Source organism: Zonotrichia leucophrys, chromosome 4 (genome assembly GCF_028769735.1).
Source record: "Zonotrichia leucophrys gambelii isolate GWCS_2022_RI chromosome 4, RI_Zleu_2.0, whole genome shotgun sequence".
Lineage (NCBI taxonomy): Eukaryota > Metazoa > Chordata > Aves > Passeriformes > Passerellidae > Zonotrichia > Zonotrichia leucophrys.
The window spans coordinates 20,153,564-20,179,804 of record NC_088173.1 but is presented as its reverse complement, the minus strand read 5'-3'; the positions used below and the strand labels follow the sequence as shown (position 1 = coordinate 20,179,804).

Below are 26,241 nucleotides of genomic sequence, written 5' to 3'. Positions count from 1 at the left end.
AATCTGTGTTAAAGTAATGGAGTTGTTTCAAGTTTGTACCAGCAGCGATGAGATCTAATGAAGATTCACTGTACAGCTTTTCCTTTGTGCTGTAAGCATGCTGAATCAGACTCTTGTATATACTGAGAACAGGCACAGGGATTCTGGGCCTGCCAAAGCAGAAACCACTTAAACACCTTTTCTTTAACAACTGTTCCTTTGGGAACAATTTCTGCTCTTTCCTTTTGGTACAGAAAGTACTTTAATAATGACATGCTTGGCAGCAGGATTTCTAGTGAAAGCATACAGAGAGTAACAACTTCATGAACAAAAAGAATATGCATATATTTTGATAAAAGACAAGCTTTGGAGGAAAAAAGTATATAAAACTGCTGGGCAAGTAAGAGGTAGTATCTCATGATCATACTGACTTATGAAAGGAAAAAAAAGAAAAGAAATTATAAACTAGTCAATTTAGTATGCATATAATACTCTAATATGCAGTTTCAAAACTGTAGAAGATGCAACATACATTTAGAGCTACTGTTCAAACAGCTGTTCAGAGAAAATATCCTTTTCATATATGTTATGAAAATGTACTGAGAGTTATAATTTCTTTCAATGGCATGAAAGTCTTGTTGAAAGTTCATTTCACAGTATTGTAAAACCACTGTGGTTGTTCAGTAGCAGTTTGCATTTGAAAAGTAAGATTTTTTTTTGCAGCACCAGTGAACATGGGTCACAGGAACAATAAAAATGAATGGTGGTTGAAGTATTACGCTCCTTTTTTGTCACCTAGCTTTGCAAAATTTGGGATAAAATGTATTGGCTTTCCAACCTTACTTAAATGAGCCATGCCATAAAAGAAAGTGAGTTTTAAGAGAGAGAAAAAGGCAGAAGATTTTCTACAAATGTTAACTAGCATACTATTTAAAATACTATTTTTTCAGTTAATATTTTTAATAGAAGCTGCATAGCTGAATAACGCAACCCAGACTGAATCCAATAAAGAAAGCAAATCTCTGAAAGTTATCTAGTACTTTTCTTCTAATAAATTTTGCAGCAAATACTGAAACATAAAATTCAGACAGGCATAAAGCTTTTATTTTTATGTAAAGAATCAAATCATCATTGTAGTACATAGCAATACAATCCCTGATACTGTGTTGCTTTTGGAGGTAATTTTATTTCCTATTTCAGACCAAATTATTAATCATGATGCCTGCTTATTATAAAACAGCAGTGAATATTTCAATCCTTAATAATATCTGCATTTTTTCATATGTTCATTTGTGCTGCCTTAAATGCAATGCAATGAAATTTCAGAAACCAATGACTTAATCAGCATTTTCCAGAGACCCACACTTCTATGATAAAGGATTTCATAGTATTGTGTGTGTTTTGTTCGGAGTTCTAATTATTTCTGCAAACAGTTGCAGACCCAAGTCCTTTTTTGGGGCCTGTGAAAGTGAAGTTGAACTCAGGATTGCTGGAAAATACAGGTGATCCTCACAGCAGGGAAGAAGCTGAGCCTTCCAGGGCGTTTTAGATAGTCAGGATCATTATTCAGGAGGGGGCTTACTGACCAAGAAACAGTTTTGAGACTGGTGAAGCCTGAGTGAGATTTGATAACCTGCCTTTCAGCAGTGGGGTAAGTGCCAGGTCTCTAAAATGTAGCAACAGCAATTTTGGTTTTTTTAACTTTTCCTTAGGATTTTTGTAAAAGGAAAATGTAATTGCTGATAGGGATCTGTTACATTTTAAAACCAAATTATATTGTTATGTGATGGAGTAATAAGGGGAAAGAAAACTAAGTTGAAGCCCTTCCTCTGCCAATCTAATTTTGAATTTTGATTGTCTTGGTATTGGAGAATAAAACTTGAAGTTCAAGGTTGGATGTATTACAGTTTTCAAACAGTCTAATTGAAGAATAAAATGTGTTTTCTTCTAGCTGCTAAAATTTCAATGCTGGTCTGCCTCTATAGTTTTATATAGAAATTGTATATAGAAAGAAACATTTATATGTTGCTTAATAGGAGCAGAAAAATAAGAAAGGAAAATGATGGAGAAAGATACTCATATGCCAAAAGAACTAAAAAAAAAGTGCATAAAGTGGGACTGTGTAATGGATACGAAAGTCAGACTGGTGGGAGAAATTTGTTTAGAGGAAGAGAAGGTGGATGGACGAAGTTCAGCAAATTTACAAATTGCCTGGGTTAGATTTGAAGAGAATGTTCACCATCAAAAGTCAGCCTTTGTTTACTGCATAAGGAGAATTAGGGTTTTTGGATTAAGTCAGTTTCCTTATAACTATTATGAGGAATCAAGTCAATAGTAAGGCCCTGAGTTGCAGTAAACTGATTTAAGTTCTTGATTTAAAAAGAATATGATCACCAGTAGATATTTTTAGGGCTCTATGGCAGCTTTCTATGCTATATATGTATAGTTGTACAGACTTGTGTCTAAGTGTTAAAAAACTTAAAGAAAAAGGGTGAAATCAAATTAGCCATAAATGATGCTATGCATTTGCTAGTGCTATGTGCAAAGGAATGAGACTTGGTTCCCTAAGTGTCCTGGGGGATCTGGGCTTCATCATTTGCAGATTTCACAGTAATCCTTGATGGGACTTGGCCATGTGTGCAGGCCAGCCCAGGGAGGTGTCACACTCAGGCAGTGTAATTAAACACTGCTGCAGAGTACACTGGTGGGAATGGCTTTGTATAAGCACATAATCTACCTGCTGCCTACACCCAGTGCTAATCTTTACAAGGAGAAGCAAAAATAGTTTCCCTCTCCTAACCACGGAAAGTCTTATTAGATGTCTAACCTTCTCAAGCTGTAAAGCAGAGGAGAGTGGCTTTTATGGCTAGAGTATGTGTGTGGGGAAAGCTAAAGTGGCATTTCTGCAAGTGGTCTAGCCTAGTAAAATTGATATAAGGCATGACATTTGAAAGGAGGGAAAAAGTATCACAGAAAACCTTGGGAAATGTTAATGATTAACAACGGAATAAAAATGTACAAATGCTTTTTAAAGCATTGTAAAGCATTGTTATTTAAAGCATATAAGATTTAAGTTGTGATTGATATCTTCTGACTTGAAATATACTAAAATAAGTATGAAATGAAATTTAAATAAGTGGCCCTTACCACTCATTTTCCTTCCACATTTCTCTCCCAAAGTGGATTCCATTACTAGTGGATGATTATACAGTAAAAAAAAATTGTAATATTCTGTCTTATAAACCTAGTCGTGAATACTGCAGTTGCTACAGTCCAAATACAATCTCTACATTCTCTAGTGATAGAACTTTAACCATTCCTTGTTGCCTAGAAATGTGCTTTTCAACAAGAAATTCCCAAATATCACCCTGTCTACTACAGCTTTGGAAGCCAGCCTAGAGCTCAAATCCCCTAGAAAATTAATTCAACTATTGATTGGTATAAGCTGTTACTGTTATAGCTCCCTTGAGTAATCAAGAATTTACAATTAAAAGATAAATATGGCAAAACACATGAAGCCCAAGTGTGTAGAAGGTAAATTTTCATATTAAATAGCTTTATCCTGTAATTCCTGGGAAAAAAAAAAGGAGTTCCATGACTCCTTTTGCAACTTAAAAGCCATTGTTTTAGGTCTGTAAACATCTTCTGTAATGTGGAGCATGGACTTAATGAAACCATAGATGAGAGGAAGAACAGAGGGCTCTAAGAGGGGTGAGAGGAGTACCTGGATTCTTGTGAATGTCTCATCTTTAGACCCTACTGTCCTCCAACAATTTTACTGTTGGCTTTTTCTGAAGTGCTTCACTTTTGCACTGTAAGCTCTGACACAGTTCACCAGCTCTGGGGTAACCCAGTACAGGCCTCTGCAACTTAAATGTCTTTGCATTCGTTGTTGTGTTAAAAAGAAATTGACAGGCTAGCCCAGGTTAATGACAGAATATAGCCTTTTCATTGAAGGGTCTTTGTGCAGAAATGTCACTTACTGCAGTTGCCTGCAACCTTTTAAAGATAAAACTGCATTTTTTTAAGTGAAGAGAGGAAGACATTTTATTTTTGTGTTTAACTCCTAAAGGACACAGTGGTGGTAGCTTCAGCTGTTACACGTCTTGAGAGCCATGCCACTCTTTCCTTTCTCTTCTTATCATGATAATCATTTGAGTGTCAGAGAGCAAATTTAATGCCTTGAATATAATTTCCACCTGATATAACAGTGTAGTTGTCCAATCACATCTTAGGTGCATTTTAACAAAACAGCTTTACAGCTGCATTGTCTGTCTTTGTCACAGGCAATCCTTTCCTTTGTCCTCTTTTATTTAAGGATTTTCCAGAACATTTATAATTCATCGATATTTTGATGACACTGTTGTTCACCTGCTGGCAGTGGTAATTTGAAAGCACTGCAGATCTGATTACACTGTTAGTCATGAGATAATATCAAATTCATATCTTCTGTCATACCTGCAAAATCAGTGGGAGAAAAAATTTGATTAAGGTCAAAAAAGATGACTGACTAAGGTACAACACCCTATCAAAGTCAGTTTTAATGTTGGAGAGTGGTAGTAACTTCCAATGTTAAATTTTACTGTGAAGATGATTTATTAGCCAGCATCTAGCAGCATGATTGACAGGTGAGAGAAGGGTGCTAAAAGCTTCAATAATAAAGAATATAAAAGCTCTTGGTATTTTAAGACCTTACATTTGCTTTGCTTTTATTACTAAAAATCACCCTTGCTAAGAGACTTTGTGGAATATAGGACTTAATTTTCTATACCAACATAAATAAGCAAGTTTAGGTCAGATCAGTTTTTCACGTGGGTAAAGGACTAAATTAAATGAAACCTGAAACTAAATTAAATGAAACACTGAAAAAATTTCAGTGTGATGCAAATCATGTTGTGCTAGCTTTTCTTTTAGTTCTTAAAGGCTGCCCTTTTTTTTATTACCAAAAGAATTCTATGTATAATATTGTAGGTGATTGACAGGAATGATATTTTTAAGGCTGCCATAATTTGGTTATGTCAGCAGACAGCACACAAGTGAAATAGTTCATGGAAAAAAAACATCCTGCATAAAATGGAATGAATGTCAAACTGGCTTAAAATAAAGCTTTTAATAAATTGTAAAGTAACCAGTTTATTTTCCATTCTGCATCTGCAGTGAGTTAAATGAATTCTGAGTAGATATTGGAAAGATGCATTTTTCTCCGTTAGACACATTACATTTTATATTTTTACTGTAATTTGTTTCTTTCAGCCTGTGGAGAAACACTGCAGGAATCTACAGGCAACTTTTCTTCTCCTGGGTTTCCAAATGGTTATCCTTCCTACACACACTGCATATGGAGAATCTCTGTGACCCCAGGAGAGAAGGTATTTTAATGTTCCTTTAGCTAGACACAGATACTATTTTCAAAGTAAAATGTTGGATTTTTTAGCTTTTTGTTTAAGTTTAAAAGATGCATATTAATTGAAAATAATGGAGTGTCATAAAAATGGGACTGCGGTTTCTGTACTATTGACTTTACTTTGATCTGTGGCATTAGAATTCGTCATCAATTCAATGGATGTGCCTGTGAAATAAAGACATGATTTCAATTTGCAGTATAGTTGCACCATGCACTCCCTTTAAAACTGGCTTCTAGTTCAGTTTATGGTTCAATATAAAAGTAGAAGAGGTGATTCAGGCTCCTGAATGGTCCATTTCCCAGCATGGGCAAGCTGACTGAGCTGTATGGGGCTGATAGCTTGGGCTGTGACTAAGGAAGTTCTTAGTGTGTTCAATAAGATGCTTCTGAAATGGAACCATAATCACATGAGTAAAGAATGTGTGTGTTCCCTGGAATTGGTTCTAGTGCATATAGATTTAATTTCTGGGGATAAATTTTATGGGGAAAAGGGCGGGGGGAAATGTGCTTGGTGAGAGCAGTTTGGAGAGAGAAGTGTGCCATGCTAGGGAAAGCAAAACCTGTCCTTCTTGTGTACACTTTCAAAATGTGCTACTAAATCTCATTTTAAATTATTAGCTCAAATATCAGGCTGCTTCAAAACAAATAAGGATAGAGAGAGTGATAAAAAGCTTAATCTGAGACAAAATATGCAGGAAAAAGGATGTAAGTTTCCTCATGTGAAGCAGTGGCTAGTATCAAGCAGTCAAGTACTAAAGACTAAAATAGAGAATCCAAAGACTGAAATATGGAATCTAACAGATTCAGTACTGGCAAGTTCAAGTAGGAAGACCCAGCACTTGCCCCCAGATAGTTCAATAATTTGTCTCAGAAATCTCCCACTATGTATGAATTGGACATTCTTTGCTCCTGATTTTATTACTTTGTTCCGTGCTTCTTTCAGGTCGGGGTCCTGGTAGACACCGAGAATATGTACTCTTGTTGCTCTAATAGGTCCTGAGGAGCTGTAAGGGCATTTGCTACTGTGGGGAATGAAAGAAAAGTCATTTGGAGAGTGTTTGCCCTCCTTTGGGCTAGAGCCAGAGCCAGGAGGAAAACTAAACACTATCTGCTGGGAGGAAAAGGGTGACTCAGCATGTTGTCAGGGAAAAAAATGAAGAGATGAATAAGAGAATGTTTGTGCAAAAGATGAAAATTACTCTAGATAGTAAATTTCTGTCCCCATTATTTGTGTTGCATTTTAGACATGATTGTGATAACAACAAAAATGGCTTGAGTTTTTTTCCACACCTCCATTAAAAAAAATTAAAAAGTGTGTTCATCTACAATTATTTGGTCTTGAAAAAATTCTAATGTATGAGTCAATGTTGATGTTTAAGTATTTATAGCATAGTTCAACTCTGTGTAAGCCTGTCTATAGGCACTAATGTAATATGTCTTGAGTTTGTAACCACCACTAAAGCTGCATTATACTGGACAGAATATTAATGGGGGAAAGCCCTGTGTTGAAGTCAGCAATGTGAGAGGACTGGCTCCTTTCCCAATTTATTCCTTTACCTTTTACTTTTGAGACTTAAGACTACATGGTAAAATGTAGCTGTAAAAGCTGTACTCAGTATATCTATACACAGAAAAGCCTTGGAGGGAGGATGGTGTTATTAATGCTGTATGCCCCCAGCCAGGGAGAATCCTGCCTTCTGGTGTGTAGAAATTTTATTGGTGTAGGGAGAGTTGCAACTATGCCAGTGTTTTATTTGAATCTGCCTTTTGAATAGACTACTTTTCAGTTTTCCTTAACGTTTTACGTGAAAGATGAAATAGGCCAGAAAAATCCTTGATTGATATGGGTAAAAAAATGCCACCTACAAAAACCTTGGTTTGTGTACTGGTATTTGTTTTATATTTTGTGCTTTCTTATCTCAGGCGGTAGGAGGTATGATATATTCTCTTGGAAGCTGCAGTAGCACAATCCAATCTGCTGCGTAATCAATAATTCTTTAATTGTGCTGACAAATACCCATTGATTGCTTTTCCTGGGAAGCCTCTCAGCCATCCTGTCGCCTTGAACAAGCTCTGCCTTGTCTGTAGCTCTGTTTAGTACTTTGCAGAATAGCAAATTGGAATTTTAAATATATTTAAGCTTGTTTGGTTCATGACCAGAAATCATGCTGCGACAGATTGGGGGTTCAGCCTATGTACAGCTAATGAATTCTGGTCAGTGTTAAGAAATTGCTGTATCATCAAATACCTTGGCATGCCAGAGTGAGAAAAGGCTGTGAAGGTTATTTCATGTAGTTTCAAAAGCAGGGGCCATTGAGGAGGTTCATTAAATTTTAACCATTTCCACTTAGATAGCAGCAGTTTGAGACATTGACATGATCACAGCTAAGTGAAACCATCCATTTCCCACCCCTATCCTGGCAACTAAGGTTTGGAAAAAGGTGAATTTCCAAACAAAAACCAGAGACGAAATCTGATGTTTCAGCTGTGTCATGGAAAAAAGGGAAACTTGTGGTTAGAGTGGTGAGAGACCTCCAGGCTCTAAGGAGCTGAAGGGCTGAAGGAGGTGCAGGTTGTGGCTTCTGTGGCTTGCTTCCAGCAGAGCCAGCTGGGTTTGTGTCAGCAGCTGTCTGCATCTCATCAGGGCAGAGAAAAGGGGCTCCCTCTTGTGCACCCCTCTGACTGCACAGATGGGTGGGTGAAGTTGGCATGGCAGGGAAAGGACAAGACTGGTGAGGGCAGCAGGCTTTCCAAGCAGTGTGGCTGAATGCAAACACAGACACCTCCTTACCTTTTGAGAAAAAAAGAAGGTAGGAGTTTAGAGGGAATCTGAACTGCAAAGTGAATGATTTGAGGAGAACAAAGGTTTTGTATGTTGATGTGGTCTCTTTACTTGAAGGAGGAGTTGAAGGAGAAAAATTCTGCCAAGGACAGAGAATTTCTTTGTGAATGAGAGAATGGTCTCTGCTATCTTCTGAAGTAGATTCAAATAGAAATTGGAAATGTATTAAAAAGCTGAAGCAGAGTAAAGCATATGAATGTTTTTACTTTTAGCCAGCTCTTCATATTTCTGATGGTAAATAAGTGATTTTGGAATTCTGGCAATATTTGTGCATTTATTTATTCAGTACATCTTCCTGAAGGACTGCCCCTGCCTGAGTAGTAAGGGCAAAATGTCCTGTGTGTTAAGTATCCATGAAAGGGTGCATGAAACCGAGAACTTTGACATGGAACTAAACCATTTTATCTGACTGGGTTCATTTTTCCAGTTATGGTGTTAAAATTTTTACCTTGCCTCTGGAATAATGGTAAATTCCTCTCCTTTCAACTGACACTCACAGCTGCTCCATGGGCTGCCATGGAGATGTATTTTTGCAGTGTGAGGTACTTGCTCCTGTGCAGCAATTTATTTTTGTTTTATAATGGCAGGTTTCAATTGCAAATTTCTAGGATCAAAGCTAAGATAATACCAATTCTATGCTCAAATGTGAATAGAGAAGAACTTCAGTTGTTATTATGTACACTGAGGAACTGATTCTGAAACAGATGATTTTCTTTTTCCAAGTACACTTAAATCCAATTAAAAGATATTAATTGGAAGTAATTTCACAAAACAAAATATGAATAACTTTTAATCTTCTTGTTTGGATTTATCTCTGTAATTGCAGGACATGATACTAAGACTATGCCAGTCAGTCAGGGTTTGAACTGTAGCTATTGTGTCAATGTGTGATCAGGAAAAATCCTATTCCTGTATAAAAAGTTTAAGTTTATGGCAGTTTAGGATTAATATTTCTTAAAGAGGGATAATGTAATTTAATATAAGGGTAGTCCTTGTAGTAAATATTGAAAATATGCTTGTTTAGAGATACTCTCAATAATACTTGGAGTCCAAGTTCAAAAGTTCCAGAAATATGCAGATTTCATATTTCTCTATAAAAAGCTTTATTATAGGTTCATTAAGAATCATTAAGGGACTGTACACTGTTTCTTATTAGTGAAATTGTTTTCAGAATTACTTACCAACGTTGTCAACATTTATGTGTCTGAAAGTAAAATATCTTGTTAAAACAGTAGTAGAAGCACAAACTAAAACAATTATCTAATTTTTTTTATTTGCAGCTGATTATAGTCAGTGCTGCTTATAGTTAAAATGTAACGGAAGAGGAATTGGCAGTAATTATCAAGTAGCATATTTTAAATTATATTACTCTAATATTTTGCCTAATTAGAATTCTGGAATTTTAATTTCTCAGTGAAAAACTCCCTGTGTAGTAGTTTGTCTTGAATTTGTGCAAATATATAAGATTAAATAAAATAAAGTTTTCATGTTCCCAAGAAACTTAGTCAAAGGAATAATTGAGGAGAGGATAATTAAATGGTTGGAATGGTTGGAATTCCATTACAGGTGAGCACTCCCGCTTCAGTTCTTCAGAATGTTGTCGAGTTTGTTTTTCTCTTATTTACCACACATGATTTATTTAGGTCTTCTCTGGTTGCAGATCGTTTTAAACTTTACCACCATGGACCTTTACAAGAGCAGTCTCTGTTGGTACGACTATATTGAAGTAAGAGATGGCTACTGGAGAAAATCCCCTCTGCTTGGTATGCAACTGTTAAACGCTGCACTGTCCACTGCTCCCCACTCACTGGGCTCAGTGGACCTGCTATTGAACCCACAGCAAACTTCTTGGGTTTCAGGTGTCTAGAATGGATCTAAACTTGGGGATGGGAAAAAAACCCCTCTAAATGGTCTTGACTTCAAGCGTCAAACCTTCCTTTCACTGCAGCTTGCTATTATTCAGCTGCAAGTGTGGAAAGATGGCAACTATAAAATCTGCAAGATTTTGCTTTGCTTATGGATATTGAATTATGAAGCTGCCTTTTTTTTTTTTTTTCCAGAGAAATAGGGAAGAAGTTTACAGACAAATCTATAGAGCATGTGATGGGAGATTCATAGGTCATGTGATGAGAACATGCATCTTCTGTAGAGCTGTTGTTACGAGCTCTGTGCCTGTACCTTTAAGATTTGAGGAAGATTGCTTCTCTTTGTTCCTTGTGTGTCCTTTCCTGCTCTTGCAGAAAAGACAAATGCAAAGCAATAATGAATTAAGTTTGAGTTGCAACCGAAATGTAAAAGCTGCAGTCATCCTATTTTAATTCAGAAGGTTGGTGGGAAGATTTTACCTCCCATAATGCTGGTGCCCAGATACAGAGGACAGCTAACAGGAATGTCTACTTTCTTGGTGTTGAACAAAAAATAAAGAAACAGTTAAGATCAGACAGTAATTATCCTCTTCTCCTGTTCTCTACCAACTAGAAAAACAGAAATTTTACCTACCTAGGCAGACTTTAAGAGGGTAATGTAGAATAGGTCATTTAGATGTTACTTTTAAAAATCTCTTTGGCCCTTTGGCTCAATCAGTTGTAGTTGTATTACTGTGACCTACATTTGTTCCATTTTAATATTAGTACTCCTTTTCCCCTTCCAAAATGCATGTGTTCGTATGTATATAAACAACCTCTAACAATATTTTTTTCATTAATTCCTCTAAGGTTTTACGCTTAGACTTGTGAGCCTGACTGCAATAAAAAGTTCTGAAAGCTTTATAATAAAATCTTTGTGTGTTAGGTCCTGCTCTGCAGAAACACATGTGCTTAACCATAGGCATATGAATAGTTCCACTGAGCTGGTTCTGCTACTTCTGCCTATAATGTTAAACACTTGTATAAATGTTTGCAGCATTTGGCTTCAGAGGCGGCAGAAAATGCAGTTACTGGTTGCATGTTTTTAGGCAGGTTTTGTGGTGACAAACTGCCAGAAGTGCTCACATCCACCGACAGCCGGATGTGGATTGAGTTCCGCAGCAGCAGCAACTGGGTTGGGAAGGGTTTTGCAGCTGTTTATGAAGGTAAGCCTCTTATAGATTAAAAATAATTTGGTTATGGAAGAATAATATTAACCAGATACCTTTTAAATTAACCATCCCCCACCAAAACTAACATATGAAATTAGTATTTTACCACTAAGAGACAGTAGGTGCTAAATTACTAGAGGGGGAATTTGAAACTCCTCCCATGATCAGATTTCAGCCGAGCTCTTTGTCAGGGAAATCACTATCACATATTATCATTGTGATAATAATCATAAACACTTTTTACTGGTCTTTAATTTAGTAAATATGCATGTTCTTGGACTTCGTGTTTGCAGAGATTTCTGTGTGTACTTTCTGTTACTGATTGCAAGCTTGAAGTGATAAACTGTAGGTTAAATGCATAGATCATTATAAAATATGAGATTTTGCTTTCATTTGTCTATTTCTAAAGGTTAGTAAATATCAATGAAGAATGTTTATTAGGTATATTTCAAGAGTGAACAAAAATTTAATTATGTTGACTCTTTAAATATATTCTGTAAAATGTATAGATTCAGATTATCCATAATTACAAATTCATCCTCAACACTGTAGACGTGTTTAGAGCTATTAGATATGCTAAATTATATTTGCTAACTAAAGTACATATAATGATTTAAATCAATTGTGTTTTCAATAATTTATCCTTGGTAGATTTAAGTACTATCCAGAACCATTTTATTACTAGTTTTGAAAATGGAAGCATATGATGTCACTTTGGGCATGGGGAAATTACAGAAAGTGTAATTATTGACAGTAAAATGTTATGCCTTTATCAGCTATTTGTGGAGGTGAAATCCACAAAAATGAAGGCCAGATCCAGTCTCCCAATTATCCTGATGACTACAGACCAATGAAGGAATGTGTGTGGAAAATAACAGTGTCTGAAAACTACAATGTAGGATTAACCTTTCAAGCATTTGAGGTAAAGCCTTTTAACTAATCTCAGAGGAGCACCTAATGGCTAAGTGTCAGTGAAATTTAAAGGAGTATTTATTAAACTGTGAATGAATTTGAGTTCTCTATGAAAAATTACCTCCATAATCTGTGAAAGTTTCTCTTCCCCAGAAATTTTCAAAATTATAGGTTTTTTATGTAATCTCTAATATTTTAATTAGAATGTTAAAATTACTGAAGATAGTCACATTTTACCAAGTACATCGTCTAGCTCAGCAAGGTTCCTTCAATATTCTGTTAAATAACCAGGACTTTTTATTTTTTGCTAAATCTTATTGTCAAAAATGAATGTGTGGCTGGAGAAAAAAACCACTGTGTTCTTTGGCCTCTGCTTTGAAAAGGAAAAAACCCTAAAACTAATATTCAGATCAAAAACTTATGTTTAGTGAGGAAAGAATAAAAGATGTGGTGAGTCGTCATATCTGTATGTCTTTAGTGTCCATCATGCTGTGTATAACATTACTAAACTATGGCAAACTATTACATAAAAAAGAAAGAGTAATATTTCATGTCTGTTTTATTCCTGCACAATACACTGGCTTCAACTTTGTAGATAAATTTCGGAGAATACTTTGAGTTGATTTGTTTTCTTTGAGTATGCTTCAGTAGTAAGGGCATGAAGAACACTTTTTAAAAATCTAGACTTTTTGCCTTTATGTTGTACCTAGATCTAAATACAGGTATAGTAAACAGAGCTGTAATTTCCAACCTGACACTTTAGTCTTGCAGGCAGACTTCAGGGTTATGGCACATTTTTTCAATGATTGGTAGAAAGATTTGAGACAATAAGGGACTAGGACTTTATCAGCAATTATGAATATAAAATATCAAAGTGTTATTATTATCATAGATTATACTTAATTTTCCTTTTTTTTTTTCAATGCTGAATTAATGTCAGTTCTAGTGCAGACAAGATCAGCTTCCCCTGATCTTCTGAGTCTGCCTGATCTGGCTCAAGACTACTTACCATAGTTGTTAGTCTCTTTATTTAAGCCCTGTTGAAAATGAATGTTTTGAGTACCTTTTATATAATTTACTGACTAGATGTGGAGCTTTTCTAGTCTGCCATTGGTGGTCAGCATTTCTTAATGTGATGGCAAGGGAATTGGCCCTATTCCTCTGCAAGAGAGACTTGCTGCAATATTTGGTCTGGATGCAGTTGGTCAGCAATGGTCTGCACGTGCTTGAACTGACCTCAGTTCAGTATCCTCGCTGGGAGAATCAAACATCTCTCCCTATCTTTCAGGACCTTTTTCTAATCACCAAGTTAGGGACTATTTACAAATGTGAGGATGGCATGCTTTTGCCTCACCATACAGGAAATAACCAGAAGTAAAGGACCAGCAAACAGCAGAACGTTTTAGTAGACAAGATTAGGGCCTTAGGAAGAAGTGTCCAGTTTTTCCTCCAGACTGTTTAGTATTATGGCACTCTCTAGAGGTGAGACAAGTGGACTAGCACCTCATAAGAAGAAGGAGGAAATTGAGCAGAAATATAGTCGGGACAGTCTCAAATTGGGACTTATACTTTGCGTGTTTTGAAAAGAAAAAAGAATTCCAACAGTAGGGACTTGAAATGCTTTCCAGGGAGGGTGTGAGCTGTAATTCCAGAGTGGCAAGATGCCCTTGAGCACCAAATGAGGCACCCCAGGCAGGCACAAGACTGTTATATCTGTCTTTGTGGCACCTCTTACTGGCTCATCCACTGGGCTCTCTGCTGAGGATGGGAGTTGCTTTGGGAGCTGCTCTGGAGTGCCTGGACATTCAGCACTGATTTCCATTTCTGCTCCCAGCTCTTGGAGATAGGTGTTCTGGTTTTTGGTACTGAGTCCCACTCTGGACTGAATCCTTGGTGCGCTGCCCAGTAAAACAAAAAGTTGCTTAAAAATCACTGTTCTTGGTGCCAGCTGAGATAGAAAAAAGTAAATGTCAGGCCAGAGAGTTATTGCAGTGTGTTTGTGAGAAAATTACTTCTCTGTGTTCTGAAAGGTACAGTTAAGTAAGGGGAATTCTCATTATCCCTATGTAATACTAGGAAAAAAAACCCTGTATAAATAACCTTCATTCTGAAATGAAAGCACTAGGGAAACTGAGAATTTCAAGCTGTATCAATGAGTCATCTTGTTTTGCCTGCTGTGGGCAACACATTTTCCACTGAGTGCAGGATTACACTTTCTTATTTGGCTGCTATAATTTCCACTGTCTGTGTGAGAGAAGAGATGTTGGGACTGGGAACTCCATATTTTTCATTGTGACAGTCACCTTTTTAGTATTGTTCTTTCAAAATTAGCAGGGTTTTTTTGTTAGTTTGTTTGCTTTTGTATTTAAGAACCTTTTTTGGCATGCAGTCTCACCAGCTAAAAAAATCCAGAGGGTTTGTAGAGAAGATTCATATTAATCTTCCTCATTTGAGTGACCTTGATAAACTCTGTGCAGATAGCTTATTATAGCAGATAATTTAAATTATTTTTATATAAATCAGGAAATAAAATTTCTCTGATCTACTGATTTCACTAGGCATATATTTCACCTTTTATGACTGAAGTAGGCAGATATGTTTACCTGTATTGCAGTTTGACTTTATGAACAAAAAATTAACAATGACAAAAAATAATGTAAAGATTTTTACTGCAATAGAATTGCTCCTAGATTTGCCCTTCATATCCTTTTTCTCTTTTTTTTGGGTTCAGTTTTAGGGTGGTTTTTTTGTTTATTTTAATTTGATTTTTTATCTTTTTTCCTGTTGGAGGAGTGCTAGAAGACAAAGATACTATGGATGTGTATTTGTTTGGGTTTTTTGGTTTGGTTGGTTTGTTGTTGTTTTTCTAAACCTGAAACTACCTATGAGACATTTTTTTGAGATGAGATGTAGAGAATGTCTCTGGCTTACCATTTCTCTGGGAAGTTTCATAGTTTTCCTGCTCTTCTGTGCCTGCTTTAGTAATTTTTCTGACATTTTCTCAACTTAGTTCTCTGATGCCATTCAAATTCTATGTTTCTTCTAAGGCCTTCAGGAGCTGAGGTTATCTTTCAGTTTCCTATAGGAAATGCATTTTTCTGTAAAAAAATTTTAGATATGATTTCTTTTTTAAAATTTGCTAATATTCTGTGTATTTCTTCTCATGAGCATGTAGTATCATGTGAATATCTTGTGAAATTTTAGTGCTTCAGTAAACAAGATTTATGGGATCAGTCCAGTTACAGCCAAACTCACCAGGGGCTCCTTCATTAACTGAAAGAGATTTTCCTCGAAGAACAAATAGGAAGTAGGAAAAATAAGAAAAATAGGAAATATAGGAGGAAGCAGGAGGAATAAGAGACTATTGCAAGTGCAATAGACCTTTGTATGGCAGTGTTCCCAGATGAGAGTGCCACATAATCTTAAAACTTGAGGTACGGGAAAAAAACCTCACATTTTATAATTTCTTTCATCAATTACCAAGTACCAGTTTTTTCTCAAAACCACAATAATTATCTGTTAGGTTATATATAGGTGTAACACTTCAATCCCTTAATATTGATAATGCTGGCATCACTTGCACTAGTAGTAAACTAAATATAAGTGAATATGGTAGAACAGCCACCTTTCAAATGGGTTTTTTTGAAACTCAGTCTTTTTTTTGAAACTTTGCAAGTTGGTTGATTATTATAGTTGTAGCAAGTTAGAAACTTACTCCTATACAAAATGTATTTTTAGCTGTTCTCTTCTGCCCAAAACGAAGTGATCCTTAGAAAAGAAATAACTAATTCACCTCAATGGAAATTTGGCACATGTAACTCAGAGCCACACTGGGCTGGTGGATAATCATAATTTCCATATTGCCCATAAAAAATGGAAACATGGGAAAAAACCGGATGTTAATTAAATGTCTTAAGTACTGAAATGACCACAGATGTGTGGGGAAAATGCACAATTCCTTCATTGATATTAGTGAGCTTTGGACCAGCTCACTTCTCGATTTTTACAGAGATAACAAGGCAGACTTTATTTCAAATTGGAATATGATGTCATGAATTTATTATTTAGGTTAATGAAAATTTGGAATTGGTATTGTCAAAAACTTACCAGTGCTCATGTACTGAATTAGTTGCATACAATTGCCACTAAAATCAACAATAGGTGGTTGTATCCCAAATCTTCCTGGCTTTCCTCACTCATTCCCAGACTCAGATTTTTCCCAGAAAAATTCCTGATCAAAAATCTAGGAAATTACAGTAAATGGCAATATGGTTTGTGACAGAGGAGTGGGTGGGAGCAAATTATGCATGTAAATGCCTGGAGAATTGGAAAGTTGGAAAGAAGACAGAGAAATGTTGCGTGTAAGTGCCATATTTTGATATTTTGATGCCACAAATATGGCACAAAATCAAACAGTTCCTTCCTCCCAAATTTTCCTTTTACATAAGAAATATTAATGTGCTTAATGGAAGTTCCTTAGTCTGTGATGATTCCTGAGCTTCATGTTGGTCGTGGTGCACAAGTAGAGCAGAGAACAGGTGGCTACTTCTGGGTACTGTGAAGCTTAGGTGCAAGAAAAACTCTCTGGAGAGCAAATGTAGACTTTTCTGGGCTTAGTTTAGACTTCTTTATTGATTTAACAGAATATGGATGTGCTGAATTGGATTTGAGGCTTTCTCCAACCCTTCTACTTGACTGTGATCCTGTTACCCTCCCCATCCTCTCCATCCCTAAGCTTGCCTCTCCCAATTCAGCTAGTTAGTTTAAAAAGAGTGTTTTTATAGGAATTATTTTTGAATGCTTGGATCTAGTTAATTCTTTTATTAAATAAGACTGAGCGATGTGAAATATTCCAACAGTAAAATGACCCTGCTCAAGAGGGTTTTTAATTTTCTTGAGAAAGACACACTCTCAATAAAGACAAGCATTGTAAATTATCTATCTTATGGACAAGGTCATATTTGGGCTGCTACTGCTTTCCTCTCTGGTGCAATTCCCGTTCTGATGGACTCTGCAAATAATATTATGTAAGGAGCACAAGGCTCACTACTCAAGCAGACATGCACACATGCCCACTCACATATTAGTCTGTGTTTCAATGTCATCCAGCAGAAAGTTTAAATGGAAAGGGAAATTTTCAGTTGCTCTTCCTTATGCACGGCAATTTTTTACCTTTATCCTGCAACATTAGGGAGCAGTGACAAATGCAAAATTTTGCTCTGTCTGGATGATAAAAGGAGATTCCAAAAATCTTATCATATTGTTGAAATTTGAACTTTTTAATATTGCTAAAACAGTGAATATTTCTGACTTGTTTCATTTCTGAGCCATTAATCTTCTTTAATTGAGTGTACATGACAAAAGAGGACTTGACTTGAGATGAGAGTAGAAGTTTAACAGAGCACTAGGAAGTTTAGAGGTGAGCATGTCTTTTTTAGGTTTTTTTTCCCAGTTAGGCTGTTGTGTCCTTAGTAACATTTCAGTATATTTTTTTTGTGCAGAAAACAAGTATAGTTAAAATCCATTCGATGATGTTCATTCATCTTTCTGCTGCTTGAACCCTAATCAGAGACCTTAACCTTAACTTTGAAAAAAATTAAATTCTTTTTGTTATCTGCCTGATATTTGTGGTCAAGTTCAGGTAGGTAATTTTGAAAATTATGTTTTACAGATTGAAAGACATGACAACTGTGCGTATGACTACTTGGAAATCCGAGATGGAGCAAATGAGAACAGTCCTTTGATTGGTCACTTTTGTGGGTATGACAAGCCAGAAGACATTAGATCTACCTCTAATACCCTGTGGATGAAGTTTGTTTCTGATGGAACTGTTAATAAAGCAGGGTTTGCAGCTAACTTTTTTAAAGGTAAGTGTTAAAATATATTTTGAGAGTTATGAGCAGCTTATCACTTCTTCTTGGACGAGAAAATTATGAAGAGATATTAAAAATATTTCTCAATCTTTTTTTTTGCCACTAGAATGAATAGAATGATTCTTCCTGGGCATAAAAATTATTCAAAACAAAATAATAGATGTTTTTGAATCTCCTAGTAAAATGTGTCCAAAGACTGAAGGAACATATTCAGCACAACTTTCTACTGTCTTCAGGTTCAGTTAATCAACTTAGTTCTGAAACATAACCTAATTTTGAAAAATGGCACATTTTTTACATTGTGCTATTAAATATAAAGTTAAACAATGTAATTGCAAGTGGCTTTTTTTTTTTCCTGTTTAAGTTTTTTTTCCTTTTCTTTGTCTAAATCTTGTCAGTTTTTTTCTGATCTATTTTCTGGGTTGGTCTGCTTTATTACTCTCTGTAAGGAGGGAAAAAAACCAAAAAAGAGATCAGAAATCATATTGAGCAATAACCTCATAGTCTTCTGTGAAGCTTAGGTGCAAGAAATGGTGTTTTTTGGGGAGAGGAGAGTGTCATACAACTGCACAAAATGGCTGAAGCATTTGATACATGGAAAGTTTGTAATTTGCACACGGTGCTGCTGGTGGCACAATTAAAGCCACTGGCAGTGGTGTGGCCATGGTGATACCTGAAATACAGGTCATGCCACCAGGAAAACCTTTTTATTCTTTTGTAAAGTAACCATGGCTTTTCTAATCCCAACTGATAGTTTTCATTGTAGGCAATTATAATTTTGAAGGCAATAGGCATGAGAGTAGGAGCTCTTATTTTTTTCCCTAAGAAATTACTTTTCCTGGTGTAAGAAAATAATATTCCAGCATCTTAGGAATATTTCAGTGATAAATCTCATGGGAATGTTTCAGAGCTAGCAGAGAGAACACACAATTCCTTTCCCTCCCCCAGCCCTGATTCATCTTGTTCCTTTTAATATCAGTAGAATAAAAACCTAGGATTTGAGGATTCTGTTAATCTGTTTTTGAGTATGAATTCAGGATAATGTACAGATTGATTCTGAGGGAGATAAAGTGACCTTCAATTGACCCTACTGTGGATTTTCAATCTTTCCTTCAATACTTTGTACAATCTTTAGATTATAGCTGCCTGAATTACTGTATGCTGCACACAAAGTGCTTATAAATTAGTTCTGCAGCTGTTAGTAGACATTGTAAAAAAAAGAAAAAAAACAAAAAACAAACAGAACAACCCAACAAAGAAACCACACCCCACATAGGAAAAATTTTTATTTTCTCTATTGCAGGTCTCCTTAGCATTTGAAAATCCTCTAGTCAGTAACCACAGTGGTTTACACAGTGCATCTTATAATGGCATGCATATAGCTTTCTGGGTTACTATTGATCCAGCAGTTACAGCTGAGGAAGGTAATTATTTAACACATTTTTGCATTCTTGCCTGTCTTGGCAGAGGAAGATGAATGTGCCAAACCTGACAATGGGGGCTGTGAGCAGCGCTGTGTGAATACCCTGGGCAGTTACCAGTGCGCCTGCGATCCTGGCTACGAACTTGGTCCTGACAAGAAGAGTTGTGAAGGTACAGTGTGCTGCTGTCTTATGGGCTCTTAAAGCTCTCAGAGTGCCATGGCCTGAATGAAATGCTACACATCTCTTGGTCTCTGTCTGAACAGCATGAGATCTGTGGAACCCAACCCAGAAAAGCAATGCTGTCCTTTTAGTAGTCATGCCAGAGCCAGAGCCATGTTTGTCCCGTGTCCATCAGCAATTTCATTTTGCAGATTTTGCTGTTAGTCAATCAGGAATGGTGCAAAGCAGGGCTCCATACCACTTATTACACTATTCATACTCACTAAAGCAAAGTCTCTCAAGGGGACTATTACCAGCAGAGTATGTGCCACTTTCTCAGATTCAGTGTTTAACGACCCCTCAGGCACCTCTGACTGGGATGTGCCTGGGAATCTGGCAGGTCTAGAAGAGCAAGGTCCTATATTTTAGCTCAGAGGAATCCTCCCCACTCGTAGTCACACTGTGGACTTTTCTTAATTTTCAGGGTGAGCAAAGTGTGTTCAAATAAGCATTTGGAGAAAAAAGAAAGATAAGCGGAAGTCCTGTAAACATAGGATTGAACTGAGATAAGATTTTGCATTCTATTCATATTTCATATCAAAGGAAAGAACCATAAACTCTTGATCATTATGCACCAAGTGTTGTTTGATTTTTACTCATAGACACCAATAAATCAAAGGATAGCACAAATTTATTCTTAGCTCATCTTTTTGACTAGTGATGAAAGTTGGGGTGCTTGGAGTCCTGGTTTTCTTCTGATGTAATTCACTGGTCTCTCTTTTTTCTAATTTCCTGTCTTTAATTTATTATTTTTCACAGTTTGGGGTAATTTTGCCTGGTTTCTTTGCAATTCTTTCTTGTTATTTTGCTTTTGGATCTGCAGTGTTGGTTTTGGTTTTTTGTTTGTTGTATGTTTGTGTGAGCTGGTGGAAGTCGTAGATTAAAGGCATGTTAGATTGTGGCTCTCATCAAGCTGGCACAGGGTGTTTTTGGTTGTTTTTCCTCCCTCACCGACCTTTAGTGAAGAGAACATTGGAAAAGCAAGTTATTTGGATGCCTGCACATTAGATAGACAATAAGGAAATGAGTTCAATCAAAGGGAGGGCCATGAAGACAAAGGTTTGATCTCTGGGCTTTTGATCATCAGCCCAAATTTACATAAGGAATTGAGTTTAGTCTGCTTGCTGATTCAAGTCAGAATATTAGAGAAGTCTTTCAGAAGGCCCTTCTCTCTGCCTCTGAAAAACAGAAGAGAGGTACATTCCTGGCGCCCAAACAGTAAAACAACTCTGTCAAAAGAAGTTACTCTAAGCACTGCAGTGCAGTTTAGAGAAAAAACCATGAGCTATCCCTGAAAGTGTGTATGTGTTTGTTCCAGCTGAGGTGGCACTCACTGTGTGTAGATAGTACTTGGAACTGCTGAATCAAAATTACTGTGTAGTCACTGTGAGCATTAGTTCCTTGTTATCGTTTGGGCCGTTTGTGTGAGCTAGCTCTATTAATTCACGTGTGAGTAGAAGCCTCTAGTCAGAAACTTTGCCTTATACTTCACTGCAGTGTTGACATGCACCGAAATTTGTTTTATGATCTTCTAATCCAAGTCTCCCCCAATGGCAGCATATCAGAAAGGGTTAACATTTTCTTTTTTCACTATTTCCACATTTTCCACCCTTGCCTCAAGGATCAGTAGAACAATGTTCAGAAGCAGAAATTGAAATCTGGCAGTAGTTTCTCTGACCCAGATTGGATCATTTGAAGGGAAAGCTTGTGTCATCTGGATGCAGTCCTTAAAACTATGTCTTTTTTGATACACTGAGTTGTGACCCGAGGTCTTAGTTCAGCCATTCCCATCCGATTACTTTTACATGTTTATCAAGAAGTGTGCTGCATGGAAAACTAGGGACCAGGAGAAACACTGGTGTGTGTCTGAGTTGACAAAATGAGCCTTGACATAGTAACTGGTGAATTCTCCCAGCTGTGTTAGATGGAGTAGATGCAGTATGTGAGATCATCAGCTAGACTGCTATAGCCAGTTTTTAAAGCTTTCAGTGTTAGCGGAGAACAGTTGAGCAGAGCTCTTTGGAAGGAGATTTGTGGATGATTTCCAGTGCTGTCACAGTGCTGTAATGGTTATCAATGTAGCAGAGTGTGATTGAGAGCTTCTCTAAATCCCCTTACTTTCCTTTAAAAAAAAAAAAAAAAGCACAGATGGAAAAGATTAATGAGTTTATCCTTTGCTAGTTGAACTGCATTGAAGAACGTTGTATCGTATTTTTCTGTTTTATGGAGGTGATTATTTGGCATATACTTGGAAATAAGAGGCATTTTCTCTTTTAATTGAACATCCATGATTCAGCAAAAGTAATTGTGACTAAAGTGTATGTGACTGCTCTTCCAAGGAAGTGACCCTAGCTAGTGGGTTATGGGAGGCATATACAGCCATATGAACTGAGACAGGTAGGGCTGATTCTGCATCAGGAATGAAGGAGAGAAGCACACCCTAAGTATCCCTCTGTCAGAAGAGGGGTGGTCAAGGTCTTGGGGAGGGCGGTGAGGTCAGAGGACTTGCATGGGAAAGGCTGTGAGAGAATAACCAGAGTCTCTGGAGGGAGGGGAAAAGAATGAATATGATAACGCCTTGTGTAGTCCTGAAACTTATCTCTGCCCACAAACCTGCAAGCTGTTCATGATAGGGGCTGTCTCTTTCTCTTTGTTTGCACCAAGCATGATAAAGCAAGATTCTGATTAGTCTGTCTGGGCATTGCAGCACATAAGTAATGAGAGGACTGACTCTTCTTAGCATGTTTCTGTTTATAGTAAAACACACTGTCAGTCAAGAAATGATGTTCTCTTTTAATTTTACAGCTGCTTGTGGAGGACTCCTGACAAAGCTAAATGGGACTATAACCACACCAGGGTGGCCAAAAGAGTATCCTCCAAACAAAAACTGTGTGTGGCAGGTGGTTGCCCCAACACAATACCGAATTTCAATGAAGTTTGAGTTTTTTGAGTTAGAAGGGAATGAAGTAAGTAACCAAGAGCTGCACGATCTGTTACACTCTAAGTGGTTTCACAAACATTCAGAAATAGATATTGTCTTATAGAACCCTTGCTGACCTTTCATATGCTGACAATAAGCATGGATGTTCTTGTTTTCATTTTGGGACTGTTTCTGGATTCTTTCAAAACAAACATGGAAAGAATAGCTCTCTTTTACATATCATCTAAATGTATATGTATTACAAGAAATTTTAAAAAAATGTTCTCTGCTGAGTCTCAGCTGACTTTTTTATCAACAAAATAAAACAGAGCAAATGGGGCTGAAGCATATTGGAAAGAATTCAAGAGAAGAAAATCTGGAGAAACCAAATCATCTTTACAGACTGACTACAAAGAATACACATAAGCTGTGGTTAGTGATGGAGTGAGGGAGCATTTAAATCACTTACAAGTATCTCACAGAGGGAATAGTTTGAAGTGAGCAGTACCAGAAATAAGTCACGATAGAACAGCAGTTTTTGAGCTGGGCAACCCCCAGAGGCATGGGGGATCTTCTGCCCAGGTGGGAGGAGGGACAGGGCAGAGCCCTCCATGTGCTGAAGGACACTCCTTACAGCTTTAAACAAAGGGGTGGGGGCTGCAGTGCTTTTGGGATGAGAAGCAGTAAAATGTGGGTTTCAACATCCTTTTCACTTTTTGTTCTGCTTCGTAGGCAATTCTCTGTCATATCATTGAATTCCCTCACCACGCTCCAGCCATAACATGCTGTAACCACTGAGTTTAAATGCACATTTTTTACAGGCATTAAAAACACAAATCCCAGGATGTTATTTCTGACATTTCTATTTATTTCTAAATAAATTTGTAGTGATGTATTTAGTATAAAGATGGCCTACTTTTTAGGCAGAGGTATTTGAAGGTACAAAAGCGGGAGTTTGATTTATAACTAAGAACCAAACCAGCCATGACTTCTCTAAAATACCTCAGTATTATTTTCAGAGGCAACAATGTCAGATTTTTTTTCCTCCATAAGTTTTTGAAGTGGGTTCTCAAGTCCATGAAATTCCGATTTTCAGTGATGTATACTTTGCACTTATGTCCTGTAATCATTATGACTAGAAGTGCAAGAGATGTAAAAAAGCTTAAAAGTCCCAAAGAATTGAAATTTAATTACCATTTGAACAAGTCATAAAAACCTTTTTCTTGCACTTTCTTGGTACATGGGCAAGATTTGCAAGGAAAACACCTGGCATGTAATGAAGTGAAATCACTTCTCTAAGCTCATGAAAGACATTCAACATAAAGAGACAGAAAAATTCTGAATGTGTTTCAGCAATCAGAACTAGCATTTGATCATCTCATGTGCTACTAAATCTTGACTTCATACTGTTAAATAGTAGCATTAAGGACAGATGCCTGTGAAAATGAGAAGAAACATAATATCTGGAAAATTCTAAGATATTGCCTGAGTGCAGACATGAAATTTGTCAAGCAGTCTATTTTTTTTTATTTGTTATTGGAGGATTTATTTGTAGATTTATTTTATTTGTTGTAGGTCCTCCATTTATGACCAAATTTAGTATGTCTTTTACACTATTATAATTTTAATATTTTACATTGACATTGTGCAGTTTAACTTCTATTTTTTTTTCAGGGCAGTGTAGTATAGAGGAAGTTAGATCTATTTGAAATTCCATTTGATTTCTGATCTAAAGCTAGGCAACCATAAAAACTCACCACCATTACATTGCTGGAATTGGTGGGATTTATCAACGTAGTGAGCTATATTTGAAAATCACATGCACTATCAGAAATATGTCTTCCAATTAGTATAGATTAACATGTGGCAGTAACTCAAGAATCTTTGTGTTCTTTATACTGTACAGAAGGAGTTTTGACTGAATTAATCACTTTTAAACTCTGCCACATGTGAAAATTCTTCCGGTAACAATAGAAGTTTAATCTACATCTTCAGTGTATTATATTAAAACCAATTGGAAATTATGACAATTTTTCATAGAGACAGAGAACAACAAAGGCCAAAACATCCTTTTCTATTGTTCTCTTCCAGCTCCCCTGACACTTTTTTTTGACTAGACATTGCAATTTTTCAAATACAACTTGGATTTAATGGACCAATATAAGCTCTGTATGAATTCTCCTGGACAATATTCTCTCTTAAGCTATTAATTGCAGACAACTGGTACATTTTTGATTAAATGATTGATAGTTGAGCCTAAGAAGCTTAGAAGTTTTTGGCTGGATGGCTTTAAGTTGACCCAGGGATTATGTATTGAAAGTATCATTAGAACTAGACCTTGCATAAGGCTTTTTTTTTTATTACATTATATTACTTTATTTCTGATCTTTTAATAAAAATGGCATGCATCATGTTCCAAATTGTAGCTATGCTACTGTTGGTGAAAGTTGCATGGATTTAATAGTGGGAAGTTCTATATTTGGAAATAAATGAATATATCTTAAATATGTAATGATGAAAACTTACCTTGTAAGTTTCTAGGTGAAAATTAATATTTAAAAACATCTTCAAAATGCAAATAGTATAAGATTTGTAGGTTTGGGGTATGTGGTTTATAGCACACAGAGAGGTGTAATTTTTAGCATCAACATTTCTAGATTTTACTTTGCTGTCAATGGAATATTTGCTTTTGAAATGAAGTGGAAATGCTTTAAGTATCTTGAAATTTAGATATTAAACATGGGTCAACATCTATAAAAATATAATTTGGAACACAATTCATAGTAGAGCTATGTGTTAGTGACCTTAAAACATTCTTACCTATAATTAGCAAATGTAACAATTTAAAATGCTTTCAGAATCAGGAGAAAATGAAGAAGGATATTGGTCATTTATTATTCAGCAGTCATATACATACCCATCAGAATTCTGGCATTCATGAACAGCTTCATGCTTTTATTTTGATTAGCCAAATATTTTTTCTTTCATTCTTTTCTCAGGTTTGCAAGTATGATTACGTGGAGGTTCGCAGTGGCCTTTCTTCTGATTCCAAGCTGCATGGTAAATTCTGCGGTTCAGAAGTGCCTGAAGTTATCACCTCTCAGTACAACAACATGCGCATCGAGTTTCGCTCTGACAACACTGTCTCAAAAAAAGGCTTCAAGGCACACTTCTTCTCAGGTATGGAACAGTACCCTCATATACCTGTCAGTGCCTCTGGGTGTCCACTGACTGGGTGGAGTGACCACAATTTTGGCATGAAAATGAGTGGCTTCTTTGCTTATGGTTTTCCTGGTAGCTTTGAATTAGTATTATTTACATAAACATACACCACTCTCCTGTCTTAAAATATCATTCTGAATTGTAACGTCTGTAGAAAATATATTGAACATATCTATATGTACTTAAGTAAAAGCAGAAGCAAGAAAACTTTGTGAGATACAGAGGACAAAAGAAAATTTACTGTATTTCTATGTTTTATGAGATTTCTTTTATCCCAAGTTTTGTTGCTGTTTTTTTCAAATCCCAGTTGTAAAGTGATACGAATTGCACACTGTGTACTCTTATATTTTTTCTACTCAAGTCTCTTAAT

General features: G+C 36.4%; 1 protein-coding gene across 6 annotated transcripts in view; it reads left to right on the top strand.

The window, feature by feature from the left end:
- The window catches only part of TLL1 (tolloid like 1), a 124,887-nt gene that overhangs the window by 77,073 nt on the left and 21,573 nt on the right, over positions 1–26,241 (top strand). For all 6 annotated transcript variants that reach the window (XM_064710704.1, XM_064710706.1, XM_064710705.1 and 3 more), the window contains 8 exons: positions 5,233–5,348; positions 9,886–9,988; positions 11,179–11,295; positions 12,078–12,223; positions 17,885–18,080; positions 19,554–19,679; positions 22,535–22,695; positions 25,649–25,829. In XM_064710704.1, the coding sequence (XP_064566774.1) occupies positions 5,233–5,348; positions 9,886–9,988; positions 11,179–11,295; positions 12,078–12,223; positions 17,885–18,080; positions 19,554–19,679; positions 22,535–22,695; positions 25,649–25,829 (1,146 nt within the window). The remainder of the gene's footprint in view (positions 1–5,232; positions 5,349–9,885; positions 9,989–11,178; positions 11,296–12,077; positions 12,224–17,884; positions 18,081–19,553; positions 19,680–22,534; positions 22,696–25,648; positions 25,830–26,241) is intronic.